Source organism: Pteropus medius, unplaced genomic scaffold (assembly GCF_902729225.1).
Source record: "Pteropus medius unplaced genomic scaffold, Ma_sr-lr_union100, whole genome shotgun sequence".
Taxonomy (NCBI): domain Eukaryota; kingdom Metazoa; phylum Chordata; class Mammalia; order Chiroptera; family Pteropodidae; genus Pteropus; species Pteropus medius.
The window spans coordinates 1,111,510-1,133,173 of record NW_024351073.1 but is presented as its reverse complement, the minus strand read 5'-3'; the positions used below and the strand labels follow the sequence as shown (position 1 = coordinate 1,133,173).

At 34.4% G+C, this 21,664-nt stretch overlaps 1 protein-coding gene across 3 annotated transcripts in view; it reads right to left on the bottom strand.

Moving 5' to 3' along the window:
• The window catches only part of C6 (complement C6), a 53,483-nt gene that overhangs the window by 15,681 nt on the left and 16,138 nt on the right, over window positions 1-21,664 (bottom strand). For all 3 annotated transcript variants that reach the window (XM_039842587.1, XM_039842589.1, XM_039842588.1), the window contains 8 exons: window positions 21,286-21,424; window positions 18,079-18,276; window positions 13,048-13,288; window positions 7,780-7,902; window positions 5,037-5,203; window positions 3,347-3,572; window positions 2,296-2,467; window positions 1,872-1,983 (listed from right to left, as the gene is read on the bottom strand). In XM_039842587.1, coding sequence (XP_039698521.1) covers window positions 1,872-1,983; window positions 2,296-2,467; window positions 3,347-3,572; window positions 5,037-5,203; window positions 7,780-7,902; window positions 13,048-13,288; window positions 18,079-18,276; window positions 21,286-21,424 — 1,378 coding nt within the window. The remainder of the gene's footprint in view (window positions 1-1,871; window positions 1,984-2,295; window positions 2,468-3,346; window positions 3,573-5,036; window positions 5,204-7,779; window positions 7,903-13,047; window positions 13,289-18,078; window positions 18,277-21,285; window positions 21,425-21,664) is intronic.

The following is a 21,664-nucleotide window of genomic DNA, read 5'->3' as shown; positions in this document are numbered from 1 at the left end:
CTCTTATGAAGCTATAACCTGTAAATGTATGTTACAACCTCTGAGCTTAGACCAACACAGCTGCTAGACTGACTAAGCAAGAAAACCTTACCTAAAGTCACTGTCACTTGCCTATAAGAGTAGAACTTGTGTCTTGGTCCTTGAACAAATATCTTCATGTGCAAAGACATAATTGTTTTACCCTGCAATTGGGCATATCTGCTTCTGTTTGATTCCATATGAGGGACATTTTGCTACTAAACATTTCAGAAAGTGCTCCTTAGGAAAACTAAGATTGTATTACTTTTGAGTAAAAACTGTCAGATAGATTGTAGACCTTTAATAAAGAAGACAATAAGACAAGGAGTTTACTAATGAAAATGGAAACAAAATCTAATTTTATAAAAAGAATCATAGAAAAATGAATCATTGTTTAAACCCTTTGTGTGTTTTTAAAATTAGAATGCTGATAATTTTAACAGTTTTTGTAAGCAGCATAGATTAAAACTTATTGAGGTATCTGAATCTGACAAAATGTAATTTTGAGGATAATGTTCTAGGGCAAGGACTGGCACACTTGTCCTTTAAAGGTCCTCAGTAGTCAATTGCAGACCACACAAGTGTCTACTGTAACTACTCACCTCTGCCATGGTTGGATTAAGCAGCCATAGGCAAGATGTAAACACATGAGTGTGGTCATGTTCCAATAAAACTTTATTTAAAAAAAAAAAGATAATAAAAGAAAACAGATGGCAGATCAGATTTGGCCTGTGCGTCATAGTTTGCTGACCCCTGTTTTAAAGATTTTGTTCCTTAATTGTGGCTCTTCTGAACTAGCAACATCAGTATTATCTGAGAACTTATTAGGTAAGGTCATTTCATCCAACACCTACTGAATCAAACTCTGAGAGTGAGTCAGAGCAAGCCCTCCAGAGCATTCAGAATTTGAGAATCTCTGTTCTAGAGTAAAGACAATTGACATTACCTCCCTCCAAGGTATTTCTTCCCTTTAAAACCTTTAAGCGTGGTACCTTGCAGAAGACAAATGAATAGGGAAGAACATTAGCTCAGACTACATTCCATGGATATTTATTTGCTAGCCTTGATGAATAGGTTGTTGATCTTTGTTCATAAATATGATACAGTTGAAAAATGATTAATTAAGACTTTAGTGAGTTTAAGAAAGGTAAATTTTAAAAAAAGAAAGGTAAAATTGATTAAGGAGTATGGCTTCTGTAATCAATTTTAAATACTATATGTCTCTTAAAAGTTTATATCTAAAGCCACAGACCTGTCTGACAAAAAAAAATTCAGTTTTTTCTTTTAATCAAAGAAACATATTGTGCCTTAATGAAAAAAGATACAATGATTAATTTTATGTTAATTATATTAAAATTGTATGGACTGGTTAAGAGTGCTATAGGTTTCTAACTTAATAAGATGTTACAGACACAACACTTCCTATGATTATAGCCAAACTAGTGTGTCTCTCTGATAACATGATCAAATTGGGGATTAGTTTGCTCGGACTCAGAATTAAACAGTCAGACTTCAGTTGTAGATTCTCACAAGTCATCCCAACCTGTATTATACTCAAGTTCCATTCTCCGTTCACATAAATGTACCATTAGCGCACGAATTAGTGGTGCCAAGGAACACAAGGAAACTGCCATCCTTTGGTCTAACAACCAGGTGTAAAGACATCTCTAGGGAATTCAAGATGGAAGAGTGGCAAAGTATTTTTAAACATTACTTTTTTACTTTTTAATTCAACAGAAGATTATTAAATAAGGAAAACGATAACTCTAAATAAAAAACAAAAAACAAAAAACATACGTTTTAAGTTCTATTTTTTTGAACTCCAAACCTAGAGCGAAGGTCAGGATGCTTACTCGGATAAATCCATTTTCCGGAGGAACTGGCTGAGAACATTCTGTATCTGATTCTACTTCAGGAAGGTCTACTTCTTTTATATCTTCATCATCACTGATACATGGTTGTCCACTAAAAGGGAACGAGGAAAATATGCGTATATAATATCATAAATATGTATATATACACACATATATTTACATGTATATGTATATGCATATATGTATGCATAGATATTCATGTATGTGTGCACATATATAATATATAATAAAGAAATAAATATTACAGAGAAAGGGATAGCAGCAAATCTAATACCTCACTAATGTGTTACGTTGGAATGGGTAAAATTCTAACTATTTCTTTACTTAGCAGTAGGATAATAAATGTCTTAACTTTCTGTTAGTGGGGTGATATGACCCATTCTTTCCCATTACACATCCTTACTTGTTCTCCATTATTGAAAATGTGCAGTGCTCCTCTTGCCGCTTCTGCCCCTCACAGGGTTTCCCTCCGAGACTGTGGGCAGGGTTGTTGCATTCTCGTGTTCTTGATCTCTTATACGTAGCATCGCATGAGCTCCAGGAAGACCAGCAGCCCCAGTTCCCATCTACCGCACCTAGACACAGGAAGACTCAGCCACTGATCACAGTGTACCTGAGAGAATTGGGGCTTTGAAGCCAGGCCAACTTGGTTTCCTCACTTTTTAGCTTTGTGATCCTTTGTGGAATATCACAGGATTATTGGGAGGATTAAAAGAAATTAGGGCCTGACATATTGCCTGATTTCCCTTTCCTGTTCCCACAGCCTGAATAATGGTAATGTTTATGAATCATTTTTTATTATCTGCAACATATCCCACACATGCGTATATGCATGCATATACATATAAATATAAACTTCTGAATAGAATATATATCAAATTTTGTTTTTAAAGGTAATAGAATATACTCTCACTCCCGTGACAGATCTTCTTTCTAAGGAGGATTAGAGGTAACCATGAACATTACTTAGTCCTGTATGAAAACTTTCATTGTGGCTTAATTTATCCTTATTACAAAGCCACCTTCATTCTATATTACAATATATAAAAGGCTTATAACAACAGTGTCACAAATTTTATTTTGTAGCATTTTCTATTCTTTTCTTTATTTATTTTGTGTTACAGGCATTATGCTGTTATCCTTTATATAAATATTTTTTAAAAATCTTTGGGCACATACTGACATTATCCCCATTTTATGAATGAAAAGATTGAGGCATACAGAGGCTAGGTGACTTTCCCAAGGTCATAGAGCTGGTAGGTCACAGCTGAGACTCATACCAGGGCTTTGTGACATTAGAGTCTAACTTTCTCCAAGCTTATTTTCCTTGTGACTTGGCATAAGGTGGAAGATGCTAATAGAAGTTTGTTTTTATGTTTGTTTTAATTGACCAACCTAGGATAACTTCTGGAGGGGAAAAGGTACCTGCCTCACAGTAAGTCACTGATACTTACTAGATTTATAATCCGGAGAGCGTCGCTCACAGTTCTCACCATAGGTGCCACTCTGGCACACACACAGACATTCAGATCCTGAGAGTGTGGGGCGGCCGTTATTAGGACATGGAGCACACTGGCAAGGGTCAAACTTGGCTGCATATTCTCGAAAAGCTTTCCTGAGGTTGTTCCGTCTTGTCACTGCACAGGGGATGTTTCTTACCAAGTCTGTGATGGGAGCAAGCTAAGAGAAAATGGTAGAGAGGAGGTCCAGTCACAGACACATCCCTTTAGCATGTGTTGCCATCACTGCCCAATTCTCATGGGATGAGAGGCAAAGCCTGGAAAATCCCACACTTAAAATGGATTATTGTAGGATATCGGATATCTGCTTATGAACCAGTGGAGGAAAAGGGAGGGCCTGGGAGTTTCTTTGCCTTCTATAGTGGGTAGAGCAAGCTCTCTGAGAGATTGCCTGCATTCTGTTGTTCGTAAAGTCTGGTAGGTGTGATGTATCAGGAGCTTCCTTTCCCTAGACTTCTGCTACGAAGGAAGCCTCACATGAGGTGTTGCTTACGTAGACTTGCAATATGTTATTTATTAGGCATCAAATGCATGCGTCAAAGCACTGAGATAGATGACCTAGAGTTAGGCAGTTCCGAAATGCTTTGCTGAAACCTCATTAAGTTTGACTCAAACAGAAAAATCCAGGGAAAATGAAGAGAAGCTTTCTGTGTTCTATGTTTTTCCAGGGACATTATTGGCTTTTGGTGGAACCACAGGAGAAAATGTAGAGTGGGAGAAAATGGAAAAATGACCTCACTAGCAGGATGAATAGAAGAATTACAATAACAAATGATGAGGCTAACACAAAACCAGGGCTCATATTAATATTTTAAAACCCAAAGGAATGACTATTTAGTTCAGTGTATGACTCACAAATGCCCAGTTGAGTGGCTGGATCTTATTTTCCTACCATAACCTGGAAAACTCAATGTATCTTCATGCTGCATGTAAATTATTCTACATTCATAATGATTGAACTCCTTCATCTTCGTTTAAATGAAATGAGCAGAAGAGCTTGTTAGAGGGCTTTTACAAATGTGGTTATGTTTTAGGCAAAACTAGTTCTAAATGCATAAGATCGATATGTGGGCAAAGTATTCCATAAATAATAACAAAATAACAATAATAATAATAATAATAATAATAATAATAATAAATACATACTTTTAATGTAATTACAACAAATATAACTTGGAAAATTGAATTAAAGGTGATAGAAACAGAAAGCCAAACAGATCTAAAATCCCATTTATTCCGTAGAGCTATAAATGAAGATTTAGGAGTGTCCATAAAATAAAGAGTTGAAAAAAAAAATACAGAAATCAAATTTTTTATATACAAAGGGAGATGGAGAGTACCACTCAAGGCAAGTTTGAGCAGTCTTATTCACTAAATTCCCTTTCCTGATGTTTTATGCATGCTGGAAATTTTAAACACTATGCTAGAGAATGCTTGTTTGAATAGCAAAAGCCACAGATGTGTAACGTAACATTTTAAAAGAAGGTGCACTGTGCAAGCACACTAGAGAAAGACATTTCCTTTATCATCTGAGAAGGAAATGAAAAAAGAACTGCATGACAATTCCTTTGGGCCGCTAGAGAACTACTTTAGCTCTCTTACCCATAACACTTTATAATCTTACCTCAAAGTCAATCACAGCAGGATTATCCTTCACCGATTTTAACCACTCAGAAAAGACCTTTTCCTCCGGATCAGAGGCCTCTTTCTTCCACGCCAGAGCCGCTGCATACTCGCTCCTTCCACCTTTAACGAAGGAGATGGATTTCTCTGATCCCTGCAAAAACGAACCTGCAAGGTGTTTCAAAAAGAATTACTCATTTAATTTTATTGCACATTCAACCTTTAAAGATAAGCCTATTTGCACAGGAGGGAGAAGTAAATGGTACAGTCACGTAGCTCCATTAAGTAAGCTAAATGGAAAGCAAGAGAACACTACTCCTCATCCCTACAGGGAGTTTAATAATAGAAATGGTAATGATAGTGCGAACAGCTACCGTTTTTTAAGCTGCTCGTATGTGCCAGGCACTTTGCACACATTATCTTACGTAATTCTCACAATAGCCCCGAGAAGCAGGTATTGTTATAAACATGGACATTAAAGCTAGAAGTGATTTGGCCTGGAACACATGGTTACTAAAGTGGGGTAGGGGGAGCTGGAATGCAAATGCAGCCCAAGTCCTGACTACACTGCTTCCCACTTTCTGATGCCAAACCTCCACTTTTGATATGCATATTCGTATATGTCTTGGTCCCCTGGGATAATATAAACCACATGGCTTCTGATATCCAATCAGTTGACTGCCAGGCTGAAGACTTCCAATCACAGAAAAAAGTTGACAGAATGCCTTTAAACTTAAAGACAGGAGTAAAAGCACAACTTATCAAAGGAAAAAAGAATTAAACCTCCAGTTAAGAGTTGGCCCAATTTTTCTTTAGGGGCAATGACATTTAATATACACAGCATAGATTTTTATGTAAATTTTCAAAACGATCCCTCTTAACTAATGGTGTCTTTGACATGAATAGGAATAGAGCAATAGGAAATTGTGGTAAGAAATAAAATTAAATGAAACAGAGTCTCGTGATATGGGTGGTAGTTAATGCCATTAATTTGATGTGTATTCTGCAGTGCCAGTAAGGATTAGCCATGCCCCTACCATAAGATAGTCTAGAATGATTAGAACAATGGGTAAAATACTCTCCCTACGAAAAGTAGTATGATTCTTTTCTAAGTGAAGCACATAAAATAAAACAGAAAATTTTTAAAGAAAATTTTAGAGGTTTTGGTATTTATTTTTCATACAAAAATAGGAGAGAAATTAGTATCTGCCAATATATCATATACCAATTGACAGTGACAAAATATAATCATCTGAAAATAAAATTAATAAAATTAATTATATGTAGGAAAGATTTAAAGTAATTTATAATGAATACAGAGAAAAGATTCAGATATTAACAATTATTAAAGAAACTCTAATGGAAATGCATTGACAAATATAATTTAATATATGGGAATCAGTGTCCTTGAAATACAGCAATTATATTCTGTCCCTGCAGTGCTTAATTTATTTACAACTATAATGATCTTTTTCAATGTTTGTTTGCCTTTGTATCTTAGCTTTGGTATCTCTCTTTTCAATTAGTTCTTATATTTAATCTTTTTTGTTTCCGAGCTTTTGACTTATTAAGTTCACATACTTATTAAATTATTCTATTTTATGAAAAACTGTTAAATAATCTTTATCCATTCTTTGGTTTCTATTATTAGGTGTTTGTCTGTTTTGCATGCTGTTCTATTTGCTCCTCTTTCTTTTTTTGCTAAAATATGAATGCGTAGCTGTCAAACCAGTTCTCATTTTGCTCATGCTTAACATGGGAATCTGTGTGTAGACCATCTACATGCTTTGATATTTTAAATTATCTATTCATTATTATAGTAAATGTTATATTTTTACTTATTCCTTATCTGTCTCCCCATGAGAATATAAGGTTTGTATTTTAGAGGTTTCTGTGATTTTGTTTTCTTTTGTTCTGAGCAGAATGAGTAGCAATCAGTCAGAAGTAAGAGAATGAGAAAGGAATTACACAGAGGAAGGAATTATTTAAAATGGAAAGGCACAGGAGAGAACATGACTTTTTTAGGAGACTACAAACAGTTTAACTAGGCAGAGAAAGAGAGGCAGGAACTTATCTTTAAGGCTTTGTGAAACCACAACATGTTTAAGGCCTATGAGTTTCATGATAAGATTTGCCTTGAAGAACATTTCTCTCACAGAAAATATGTAGAAAAGATTGGAAAAATGCAAGACTAGAGGCCAGGAGCCAGTTAGGAGGCTTCTGTAGTAATCCAGGTTGGAAATAATGAATGGAGGATGTGCCGACGCAAGTGAAGAAATGGGGATAACTTGGAGAAATATTAAGAAGGTAGAGTGATTACTTATTGGCTGTGGAGGCTAGAAAGAGAGAGAAGTCAAAGATAACACTAGGGTTTCTGGCTTGGTTGCCTGAGCCTTCTTTACCTAATGTTCTTAGACTCTTACCAGTCTGTATTTTGAATGGCGGTTTATATATATCATTACTTTGTAAGCTTTTTACATCACAATGTCTAATATTGAGTTCAGCCTAAGGGAAGGATCAATGTTAATTAAATTAAACAACCTAAGTATAAAATAAGAAAACCTTAACCCTTTTAAGTGATACAAATGATATTTTATTTGCGCTCTTCACCACATGTAAGGCTCTGTGATAGATAAATGAAATAAATGAAAGTCGGAGATAACACAGTCATGTGCAATGTGGTACTTGAATTACCATCAGCCTCAGGACACACTGGGTAAGCTGCTAAGAGAGAGTACTGTTACCTTCATATTTCTCTGACATCTTATTAGTGGTACACTCTTCTTTCACGGATTTTTTTGTAAAAAATGCAATGCGTTTCTTTGTTTCAATCCGAACACAATTTCTCATTTGTTTCTCTGTTAAACCTAGGAAATGGAATACAAACAAAAAGCCCTGAGAATGCATCATTGACAATTCAGAGAAGAAAAGAAGAGGCTATAAGCATTTGGGAAGCTACAGATGCTCTGTATCAGCCACCATTTTGTCTAATTCTTATAAGTGTTAATGAATGACAGTTCTTACCTACAGATTCAGTCTTCACAGACCCTGAGACAATTGCGAACGCAAGAGGTATTTATGAATCCCTGCCATCTTTCCCTTCAACACTGGCCCTAGGAAACACATGTGGGGTCACTGTGGCCCATTCCAGGATATCATATTGGCCTTGCCTGTTGCCTACACACAATGAACCTCAAAGCTTGCATATCCTACTGGCCACTGCCACTGTACAGCCTTGCAGATTAAGAGAGAAACATATACTCTGTTTTTGAAGCTTCACTGTAAGACCTTCTTTCCGGGTCACAGGTGATTCTGTGAGACCTCAGTTCACTCCACTTTTTCCGCTGTTCGTCACCTAAACTTAAATCTTATTGGTCATCTCTCCTTCCCTGAACACTCATCCTCATATTTATTCAGGCTTCCTCTCCCTGGCTCAGTTGCTTACTCCACCTCTACCTCCCAAACCCTTTTGTTTTGCTCTCAGAAATTCTGACTTTTGACCTATGAACTCTACTTTTCAACATCCTCACTGACTGTTCTCTCGCTCTCCTTATTATTATTTAAGCTTGTACTAGTCTTTCCAGTTGTCACCGAGGAAAGTTGGTACTGCCTCATTCCCAGTCCCTTCAGGTGTGGGAGCTGGGGTTGCTGACATCGTCCCAGTTTCCCAGTGATGCTTCTCCACAGTTTTATGTCTTGCAAAAAGTTCTCCACAGTTTTATGTCTTGCAAAAGCCCTGATGCTCTGAGGCTCAGGTCACCCAGTTCTGATACATCGTTCTTGCCTTTTACCAAACTTCCAAGCATTATTTGTTGGAGATTTTGACATCTGAATCACTCTTTCCCTCCACAATGCTTGCCATTATTCTCAGTGATTTCAAAAATCTATGCAGATGTCAGGGATTGAGTGGGACTGAGTACAGGGAAATAGGTCTGGCTACTTGTAGGCTGAGTTGGTACTCCTATCTGGGGTGACTTGAGGAGAATCAATATTTCATTTTTCTTAACTGCTTCCCAAGCCACCTGACCTGCTACCTGAAATATCAAAATTAGAATTCAGTTTTTTTGATGTTTAGTTAAAAGTTGCCTTGCAAAACACAAGCACAGAAGAGAGCTCTTACTATCAGCTCTTAAGCCTTAAAGCAATTTATCAAATACTGATGATATTTAGGTCTGCAGGTAACAATAGGCGGGGAAGAGTATGTTTAGAGCTTGAGGCAGAGTTTAGTGTGATGCTGAAACTGAAACCTAAAGGCAGAGATCACCGAGAAAGGAGGCTAAGTAGATGCGGGTGGGGTCTGCCCACTTCAGTTTTCTCAATAGTTTTTTCAATAGTTTGACACATTTAAAGAGATACATTATAAGTTGGATGTCAAAAATTCTTAATTTGAAGTCCTCATGTTTATCTTGTATCTTGAACTTAAAAAAAAAAAGACGGCTATTTTGATCAGGCTGAATAAATACGAGTCATTTTTTTCCTGGTAGTATTGTTCTTATAAGTGGGTCAGTCAAATGTTTAGGATATGTTAAGAATTTAATGCTTCTACGGCATATAACCCCCATCTTTTCTTATTCTTTCATTTGGTTTTTATTATCTGTAAGTGAAAATTACATTTTATTTGTCTAATTCATTAATTATAACATAATTAATTAACCATAAGCTTAGTTAATTTCATCTCCTGAGGATTAGAGGAGAATCTTTGAAGATTTGAATGAACAATCCCTCTTATGAGCTATGGTGTCTCATCAACCAACCATGGTGTTGGTCAGACAATGATTAAAATATCAAGGCTTTATCAGTGAATTTCTACACAAGATTTTTCTTCCCTCAGTATATCCTATAGCTTGCTGCCTGACCTCTATCCACATTGACGAAGAGTTGTTTAATGCTGTAGCACTGAGCCCCTCAACCTGAGTGTCCCTCTAATGTGGCACAGGGATGAATATTTTGGAAATGTCCACAGCTATTCTGACTGGGCAAAGGTCAATAATGTTAATCAAAAATGTCATACTGATAAATAGTGGAACAATTAATTTTTCTCTTCAAATTCAGAACAGAAAATGACTTTAAAACAAAAGGAGTTTAAAATTACCACCTTGCATTTTATGATATTTTAATCATTTAATGTTTTCACTGTCTTCCTGAAATTCTTTTCACTTTGCACAGTGAAGCAATTACAACTTTTTTTTACATGAGTACTTATTCCTCCCCCATTTTTACCATCTAGTTACCACATATTCTTTATTAAGCTTTCATCACCACCACTTTTCTGACCCCTGAGTCCTTCTGTGATTTTTGTTAAGATCTGTTTTGCCATTAACACTCTATTACATTATGTTATGCCTAAGTTTGCATTTATTTTGAATTTAACTTGCTTGAGATTGGTTATGCTTCCTGAATTTTAAGAGTCCTATGTCCCTTAATTACGGAAAGTTTAGAAGCATCACCCCTCTCAATATGACTCTTCCCTCATTCTCTCTTCTTCTCATTCTGAAACTCTAGTTATGCTATTATACCTTATTCTGCCTGCTATTCTTTTCCTTTCATATTTTCCATTTCTTGCTTTCTCTGTTATAAATTCTGGGTAATTAACTGTTATACCTTCAATTTATGAATCCCCTTATACGTTGTGTCTAATCTACTGTTTAACCCATCTCATCCATTACGATTTTTTTAAAAATTAATATTAGTTTCAGGTATACAGCACAACGGTTAGACATTTATATAATTTATGAAATGATCCCCCACCCCCAATTATTCTAGTACCCACGTGACACTATATATTGCCTGCAATGATAACTTTTATTTAAGATTTTTAAATTGCCTATGGGATAGTGAATAATAGAGAAATATATCAATGGATGCAAATAAAAAGCACTATGGAATATTCAAGTTATTTTTTCAAAATTAATGGCAAGAGACATGATTCTTATTGAATAAAGCAAACAAAAACTAAGCTTATACTCTAGTTCCATGTTATGGCTAAATAAAGGGAGAAGGAATAGGAAGAGAGAAAAAGAAGGAGGCCAGAATATAAATTCATCTAGAGAGTGGGCAAAAACAGGTAAGCACACCTGCTGGAGAATTCCATTTCATTGAGATTTGTTTCTGTCTGCATGTGCTTCATCTTAACCATAATTAAAATTGTGCACCAATATTATTATTGAGACACAGAGAAATAAATATATATACCCATTGAACACAAAATATATATTACATATAAGAATATTGCATATAAGAATCTGGTTTATTGACTATATTGAATATACATATATACATATTATAAATGCCATATATATAGCATGTATGTGTATATGTATGTAGGTGTGTATGGTTATATATTTTTAGCTTCCTATCATATCTCAAACACCCTTTCATTCCCTTATTATGTGTATCTCATTGTCTGTCAGTCTCTATCTCCATTTATAGAGAGATGGAAGGCGAGACCATTCCAGAAAGGAAGTATGGCCCATCACTCTTCATTTGGTTATGGGATTTCAACTCTTAAAATGCCTGATGGTTGATAAAAGATTCACATCATTCTTTAACTGACTTGATCTCTAAGCCCTCAGAGGCTTTGCTCTGAATGCATGATGAGTATAACTCATCATGTGAGAAATTATTCTCTGGATTACAGCAGCAGTGACCAGAATAATTTCATCCCAAAGGCGAGATGAAACCAAGTCAAGGGCCAGAGATTTCCCCCAACCATTTTTGCTCAGCATTAATGTTGATGCTATTTTCAGTGACAGAAGACAGCAAATTCATCACTCAAACATTGCTCCAGTGGGAAAGATAACTGAAAGGAACATAAGGGTTAGGCGGCGTAGAAAGTTCATCAGCATAGATCTGTCTGTTTTAGTAATTCTGTCAGGTGAAATATTTTTAAGACCATCTTACTGAAAGTCTTTCTCAAAGACATTTATCCCATCTACCCTCTCAGGAAGAAGATCATAAGGGCTACTTGGTCATTTAAAGTGTGGAAGGACTCAGGGCAGCCACATTAAACATTAGTACTTGCCATATGAGATGTAAGAACAGAGGGACTGATGCTCCATTGATCCCAGGGTTGGCTTGATATTGTCTTTTAAAATAAATTGCTGGTTTCCTTTATATAAAAGTTATATGACTAAGAATTATGGTTTATTCGGGAGGAATTGGTCAGCTGGGTTCTGGTTACCATTCAGTTCCTAACCAGGTTCTCAAGTGACATATGATAGAATCATTGTAAGAACCCTGTGTCATTTCACACAGGAGTCTGAAGACAAGTTATTCCAAAGGTGATTAAGCTGTAATAATAATTAATATTGGCAATTAAAGATAATACTTAAGAAACCAAGATTTATTTATAAACTAAGGTTTATATTATTAGTTTATATATAAGCAGGAAACATCACTAATTATATATCAAGATATAAAGTTGCAACCTTTCCTTAAATAAAAGTGCTTCTCATCTGGTTTTAAGTTTTATCCCTAGTAGATTCGTATCTGGCCCACATTCCCTTACTCCCTTGTCAAGGCCTTAATTGTGCTTTCATCTTAGGCCCTTGGCTTTCAGCTAAAAATCATTAAAAGAAGACTTCTAGTGAATTTGTTATAATTATTGTTCTCTAAAATTATTATTGCTTATAAAAAATGCTATAAGTAAACTGTCTTTTAGAATTTAGTTCCATAACAAATTTTGTTTTCCTTAGAGTAATAGCATGCATCTCTCTTTTGAGGTCACTACTGTGTAGTTTATGATGTTCCTAGATGTCAGGAAATTCAGAAACAAATCTGATGAACCATCAAAGAGGTTAAGTGTATTTATTTTTCCTTCTCTTTTGGTCAAAATTTCCTATTTTTGTTTTGTTTACTTGAGTGTGTCTTTTCTAGGTATTCTTCATATCATTTTAGAAATAAAGCAGGGTCTAAACAGAGTTAATAAAAAGAATTAAAATGACAGAATAAGAGAAGAAAATGTTACATATTATGGGATCAGTTTTAAAAAATGAGGGCTGAAGAAAGCATACCTGAGTTCTTTAGTTCCTCACTGCTAAATTGATAGAGGAGGTCATACACGCCCCCGAGGGAGCCAGAGGTGAAATAGTGAGTCCCAAAGTCATCAAATATCCGGCTATACAGAGCATAGTTGTACTCTAGAGGCAGATGGTTAAGCGATTTCAAAAAGACATCAGAAAGCTGCAGATCTTTACTTTTCATTGTGAAGTTTAAGACTTTTATCGCTTTATGGATCCTAATAAAACTAGAATCCTAAATGCAAGAGGAAAAAAGAATTAAAAAAAGGTTGATTAAAGGTAGTGAAAGCTTAAGGTATCAAGCGCTTAAATGTCATCTATTTATCATTAGCTTCATTCCAACCTACTATTGCAACAATTTTAACTCTCTATTGCATGTTCTCACATACAAAATTATAATTTTTATTTTATTTTCTAATACCTTTTCCTGAGTTGTTCAAAGTGCTAAATAGATAAGATTATCTCAATAATGTAAACTGTGTGACTAAGGTATATATTCTCTATCAAAAAGAGATCAATTTTCAGAAAAGTAAATCTTTTTCTCTCAACTGCCAATTATGGCTACATTTCTACTGAGTTTTTATTTAGAAAGACTTGCTATTGAGAATAATTGAAAATGGATTGTGCAAATTTTTAATTGAAAATTGTGCAACTTAGATTTAAGTCATAGCTTTGTCACTAACTGGGAAAAAAACATCTAAATTTTCTAGGCCTTGATTTGTGAAATGTCACCTGTGTACAGATGAGGGCTGTGTAATGGGTGACATTTCGCACCTCTTTTAACATAGTATCAAACAAAATGCTATGATTTAAAATTACTTAGGGGGTAAAATTAACCAAAATTATTTATATTCTCTCTCCTCCAGCCATAAATAAGCAAGAATATTTGTTGGAAGGTTTTTAAAAATTGTTTCTTGCTATGCTAGGTTATTTTAGGATTAGATGCTTTTATGCCTAAATCTCATTTCATGAAATTGTCCTACATAGCCACTGAGTTTTATAAGTATATCCATGTAACTGTTCTTTAAAAAAAATTTTATATGCTTTATCCAATCTCTCAATTTTAGCAAACTGCAGTGTTTAAGTAATAGAAACAGAGGAGCATATTTTAGCAAAAGAACTTTTTTATAGCTGTAAATCATTAACTAGCTATCACCCTGTATGCTATAATTATGGCACAAAATTACTGCTAAAACAAAAGGAAAACAATAATCACAAGTGTTGAAAAAGAGTCATCATTCACCCTCTCTCCCTCTTTCTTTGCCTTTCTTATTTCCTCTCTCTTTCTCCCCCTCCTTTCTTTTTACCTTTTGTCTTCAATACATTTATTGCTCAACTATCTCAGGTGCTGTAAACACAGCAGTGAACAAGGCAGACAAAGTTCATGCCTTTGTGGAGTGTACATTTTAAGTGTCCATTAACTCTATTTTTAAGTTCAATACTTGAATTTTGTCATAGAACCATGGCTTTTGTTGGAGGAGCATTGTGATTTTAATAAGAAGTATAATTACTCCCTGAGTATCTGAAATGCCTGTATAGACATGGAGGTTGAAATGGGTGGTTCGAAATTTCCAGATTGCTTTTAAAACTAAGTTGTGAAAAATACAAATAAAATTTTGGCAATTCGGCTTAGCACAAGTACCTCCATGATGTTCCACTTGTCAGTGCACGATGGCTGAAATTGGCTATTTCACACTAAAAAATTACATGACAGTAGGTTCTTAACCATGTATGACTTATTTTAACATTCTATGAGAACTTGCTTCAATTAACCACCTTTTTGTGGGTTCAATTTTGTAAACAAAATCAGAAAAGCACTGAATCTTACTGAGAAGACTGATGTTTTGACTTTGAAACAGACTATGTGCCCAACGAATATATTTAGTCAGATTGTGATTGACAAAATTAACAAATAAAGCATTAAGCTTCATTGATGGACTTGGATTGATTTTCAAATTTGTGGTACCTTGTTTTCAATATTTGAAGACTAAGAAAGTTTACAGTAGCATTTCCTATTTGGACTGAGATTTTTCTTATTATGTTCAGATTTAATAAAAAAACAACAGTCATGGTATTGGGTCGAACCATATGAAGTTAACGATTTTGTAAGTCAAAAATGGTTGACCACTAGTCTATTGTCCAGAGGGGAGCGGAGAGGCGGGAGGGGGAAGTAGATGGGGTAAAGGGTGTCAAATATGTGGTGACAGAAAAAAATCTGACTATGGGAGGTGAACACACAATGTAAATATATGTATATGCCTTACTTTTAAAGTGTACAGTGGAAACTTATTGGATTTCATTAACCAATGTCGCCAGAAAAAAAAATAATTAATTAAAAAAAATGGTTGAATGTCAGAAGTTTTACATGTTTCAGTCTAATACTGTGAATAGCCTTAAGTGCTTTCACTTTAGGACAAACTATTAGAGGATCAAAAAAAGCTGTTTACCTACAGATAAGGGTTCTACAAGTGTTTTCCAGTGCGTCTGAAACATTTATAAACCAATTTATAAATCAAGCAGATCTTAGTGTCGAGAATGATATATACATTCATACATACATATGTATGTACATACATACGTACATACGTACATACAATCTTTCAATATCTCCATTTCTTTCCCTATCTTTGTCTATATTTTTATGCAGTTATTTCTAATCCCAAACACGATATCAGAGGGAGCCGGGGGACTTAAAAAAAATGAAGCCAGAATCATGTGCCCAACTCTGGAAATTAAGGAAAAGACCTGGGGATGGACGTGGTGGTGATTGATGATGTAGTTTTACTTCCTAGTATTTCTGATACTAACTTGTCTTAAGAATATAATTTGGTAAATTTGAGGGACACTAAATGAACCATAACAATTCAAACTGAATAAGCAATCTTTGTTTAAAAGGAATCTATTTTATTCTCATTTTTTCATATGTTCATATCATCAGAGCTGTACTCTTTTCACAGTTTGTTGAAATTATGAATAATTGAATGAATAAGCAAATAGCTTAAAGTGTAACGTAGTAGATAAGAATAGTAGACAAAAGTCAGAAAAACTGATTTCAGTCCTCAACTCTAGCATTTACTCACTGTAACATCACAGGAGCCACTTAGCTTCTCGGACTTTAGTGTCATGCCTGACACATTAGGTATTTGACAAATGTGTGTTGAATTGAAAATAAATATATGGACTATTTATGTGCAAAACAGTATAAAAACTATCTACTCTGATTACTTCTTAAGTTTCTTTTGCAGATAAATGAAATACTTAGGAAATTTATCCATATAGTGCTATACGGTCTCATATTTATATGTGTATGAATAAATTAATATATAAAAATGTGAGGGGCATTATGGTAAAAGCAGGAGCCCTAAAATGGTGCCCTCCAGGTGTTGGTCTCATTGTTTCCAGCATTGGTATCTCTACTCTTTTCACTTCTCCTCTGAAAATCTATGATTCAAGACTCAGTCCCCCCATTCATCTCTTTGCAAGGAACAAATATTACTTAGAGTGGCAGTTGTAGTGAGGAACAGATACTATTTTAAAATAAACCTGTAAATGTTTAAAAATATCTAATGGAAAATTTAACCCCTAAAGCATTTAAGAGTTGGAAGGCATATCCAGGAGATTTAACTTGCAAATATAAGGAGAAAAAGGAATAGATGAAGAAAGATTAATGGATAAAGATGTATCTTTACATATTAAAAGAGTTTCATAATTCCCTGGCAAGATTAATGGAAACAATCCAACACTTAAACATAACCTAAATTCTAAGCATAAAAAAATTATAAATTTCCAGACAAAACAAAACAAAGAAAATCAGCTTTACATGAAACAATGGAAATTAGGAAACAGTGGAATATAACATCTACTGACCATCAAGAGAAGAAGACTAATATCCAAGATTCCATATCAGCCAAGATATTCTTTACCCTTATTGCTCAGGGAAAATGTAGGCATTTTTAGATACACTATAAGAATTTAGGAAATATATTTTGCATGCATCCTACCTGAGGTAAATACTAAAAATATGACAATTAAATGAGACAAGAAAGGGAAGATGAGAGGAGAGAAAATGGTGATGAGTAAATAGAAAATATACATATGCGCGCACACACATATACCTGCAAATACATATGTAAAATACAAAAAAAATTTTTAACTTGGAATTTAGAAGTGTTATGTGAGGAATCTTTAAATAGAGAAGACAAGAGTCAGAATAAAATACAGATGAACATATCTAACATAAAAGCAAATATAAAACAATCTTCATGGAACACAAAGGCTTTGAACTATCTCAACAAAATTGAGGTTTTGGAGGCCTGTGATGATAGTGGTGGGGGAGTAGAGAGCATGTGTTTTCTCAAGGAGATAGTGAAAATGGGATGTGGAGAATAGGTAAGTAAAAAAATCTCTTTTGAGGGAGGCTATAGATATTATGTAATGTGATACAGAAAAACATAGATATAATTATGCTCTATGACTAGAGAAAGGTAACTAGAAGGAGAATTTGAAATTTTAGTAGAACTTCTAAAATGACCAAAAGGATGAGAAAGGTAGATAGGAATATGATAAAGATAGCAAAAGTAAAAAAATAGGAAACAGCAACCAAGTGAAATGAGTAAGAAAAATTAAAGATAGGAGAAAAATGGTCAAGTATTTCAGTGAGTATACTAAACATAAGTTGACTAAATTTTCCTAGCAAAGACCTGAGACTGTTAGATTACATTTAAAAAGCAACGTTCTGTTACATGTGGTTCATAAGAAATATGTACACCTAAAACAATAAGATAAAGAAATCAAAACAACCATAAACACAGTTAAATGCATGCAGAACGGAAGCATCATTAGACATATTATGTCTATAAATTTTGAAGTGGGATAAAACAACAACAACAAAAACCCTAAAGGTATTTAAATAGGAATTAGAAATCTTGACCTGAGATCAAAACTCTCCCCTTCTTGTTGCATGACTGCTGGAACTGGTATTAATTTTCAGAAAAGCATAAAAAGATCAGGAACCATTTTTATTACCTTTTTGTGGGAGGCTTCAATGGCTTGTTTGAAGGCAGAATTATGGTTAGAGGAGTGACTGCTCGATGAGGAATAAAAAATTGACCCATGATGATGGTTCTGTTGGCCCAGATCTAAACTGTGTTCATCTTTATTCTCTTTAAAAGGAATTAAATCCTTAAAAAAATCTGTTTCCAGTTCATCTTCTTTAGTTTCTACCTGGAAAAAAATCCATATGAAATAAAACAGAATTTACGAAATACTGGAGTTACTTGTGAAGATCTAATGCAATGATCATTCATTTATAAATACAGTAAATGCTTATTGAGGACCCATTTTGATAGCGAACAAGGAATAATGTAAATTCCTGCACTCAGAGAGTCAACAATTTAGTTAGAGAGAAAGATAATCACAGACACTTAATTCAATCTGTGATGTTTTGTGCTTCCAATGGAATTGCCACAAATAACTGTAAAACCCAGAGAGACAATACCAAGAAAGTCTAGCTCAAGGAAATGACTCCTAAGCTGAGACTTAATGGGGTAATAAACAACAAGGACTATTTTCAGTCTGCCTGTGAATTTGATGCAGTTTGCAATCTAATTTAAGATGTAGTTCAGAAAATTAAGGCCTAGAAAAGGAGAAGAAAGTCCTATCTGACCCTACTCTGAAACCATCTTCATCCCTTCAGCTTATTCAGTATTGGGCATCAGCACTCTACTGGCCATGTCTGCAAGGCAGAAGCAAATAATCAATTGATTCTGCCTTGTGGGTGGTTATTAGTCTTCACTGACTTGGTCTAGGAAGAAGAGAAAATGCCATTGGGACGTGACTTGAGTTGAGTGGAGCCAGATTTAAGTACAAGGTAAATCCTTGTAATGGTTATGCTAGTAAGAAGAGAACAATGGACAAATTTTTTAAAAGTTGCAAAGCAATTGATTGAAGAGTACTTCTTTATGTTAAAGATGCTTATCCGGTTTGCAATGGAAAAATCTTTTTGTTTTAAAATATTCAGTATTAAAATATACCGCGAGGCAAACCACATGTCACAATTAAATAGCTTGCACAATTAGTCAAGCAAAGACAAAATAATCCAGCCGCAAAAGAATCTTTCTCAACAGTAAAATACAGTCAAAAGTTTAGTGTTACTTTTAGATATTGTAGTGCATGCTAGTTAGCTTTTAAAATATCTACGAATAAGTTAACAATGAAGCGATACAATCATATTTAAATATAGTTGCTGAAATTTCTTTACTACTTTTCTAAAAAACTCAAACAACAAATATTTTGCTTTATGAATTAGCTCTCACACAAGAAAAAATGTGTCAGCTTACAGAAAAATATATTAACATGTAAGGAAGGGGGTTTGGGTATCCTGAGCAGAAAAACTCAGAGAAAAATCTGACCATGTACATTAGAGGGCAGGTTTACAGGTGAGCAGTGCTTAAAAATTAGATTGAACTGGGAAACTGGGGCCAAGCCTTGTAGGCCCTGCTAAAAGATTTGGATTGAATTCTAAAAGCAAGCTTTTCTATATAATAAGTTCTTTAAAAATATGAATTAAATGAATGAAAAATTGGGGATGTTACCATTACATTTGTGTTTTGCAAAGATCACGTGAACTATTGCTGCACAACTCTGAGAAAGTTCTTTATCTTCAATGAGCTTAAATCTTCTATGAGTAAAGTGGGTATAAATAATTTTCTACCTTCTGGGAAGGTCGTTCTAGGAATTGAGAAAACAGTATGTGCAAGTACTTTGAAAACTCTAAAGTATCTTATAAGTGTGAAATGTTATCCAAGCCCAAATATGCCCTAATTTCAAGAAAGGTTAAGCTTTCTTGCTTGTAAAATTGCATGAAATAGATGCTTGCTGATAATACAGGCAGTATGTTTTTATGTTTGGAAATTATTAAATTCTGAAAGTAAATTTATGGGTTGGTGGCTTAGGACCTAGAAAGCATCCTCCAACAGAACAATATTATATGTAAACATCTGGGTTTTTGCTCTGTCTACAAAGCCTATTCAATACATCTTAAGAGTAGTAACATCGTTGACAGAATTTTTGTTCCTTTGGAATGTCTCTTCTGAGTTCCTATTTAACATAGCAGGGATGGGGTTTCTTAGGGTATGTCTCCCAAAATGAATTTGAATTTGGCAGTTGGAGCCTAAGGACATTTTCTACACCCATTAATATATATATATAGGTGGCGTTAAATTGAGTTTATATCAAATTGGAAAATGCTTGTATTTGTATATTTATAAAAGTTTTTTTTTAAATGAAGTATCGAATGACTTTTGTTGAACTCATACTATTCATCATGTGGTCTCAGAAATCCTTAGACCTTATGAAATTCTCTCTAGCATATCAAATTTTATGTATAGATATTACCATTAAAGTTATGTCTTTTCTGTTTTTCTTATCATAAATTAAAAGAAATAGGTTGTTTACTTTAGTTCAATGAGTATGGAGCAATTATCATATGTAAGGAACTGGGCTAGATTCTGGGAGTATGTAGTGTGCTGCTCATTACCACTGAGGAAAACAAACAGAAAACCAAATCAACTAATAGGAATGAAGGTAGGCAGAACTATCCCTATTATACTTAGGTTCATCCTGACTTTTTAGAAGCCAGGCACTGCCTTATGTCTAAATTTAGTGGTTACCTGAGAAAACTAGCAATGGTAGGAGAAAATTCTGAATAAATCAAACCTTTTTTTTTTTTTTTTTAATGTATACAGTTTTATGTTCATTGAAGGAAGCATGGACTCTGGAGTTTGGGAAACCTGGGCACAAGTCTCTTGCTACTTACTAGCTGTTTGACTTTGGGCAAATTAATTACCTTAGTTTTTTCATCTCTAAATTGATGATAATGACATTGATTTCATTGGGTTTTGGGAAGATTAAATACCAACACATAATAGGTAATTAAAAATGTTCATTACCACACAATACAATATATATATATGACTTACTGTTGAAGTATACACTTGAAACTTACTGGATTTTGTCCACCAACATCATCATGATAAACAAAAATAAATAAATAAATAAATAGATAAGTAAATAAATGAACAAATAAATAAATAAATGAAAGCTAAATGGCGTACTAAAAAAGAAAGTCATTATCTTCTTATTCTGTCCCTTCATTCATCACTAATTTTTCATTGGAAATTTAGCTTATAATCACCATTGACATTGGAATGCCGCCATGATAGGCTGTCATACCTCAAAGTTGACATTTTCCAGATTGGCTGAAACACGGTATGGATTACTTTCTCTAATGCTTTTGGCAGTTTTACATATTCCTCCAGTGAAAGAGCTATCAAGGACTTCTCCTTTGGGCTCTCCTGCCAATATATGAAACCTAGAAATAAAGTAATATTCAAGAATTCGATAGATATAGAGCAATCTTTAAAATTTACCTTACTTACATGAAATTCCTCTCTTAGACATTTTTGATTCATGACAAATGACTTGAAGGAAAGCCTGTTTTCTTCTAGCCTATGAGGAAGTATCCAGAAAGGGCTAGAAGCCAAAACTCAGCCCCTCTGTCTCTGTTAGTTCTTTTTATTACACTCATTTAGTCATTCTGGGCTTTCAACAT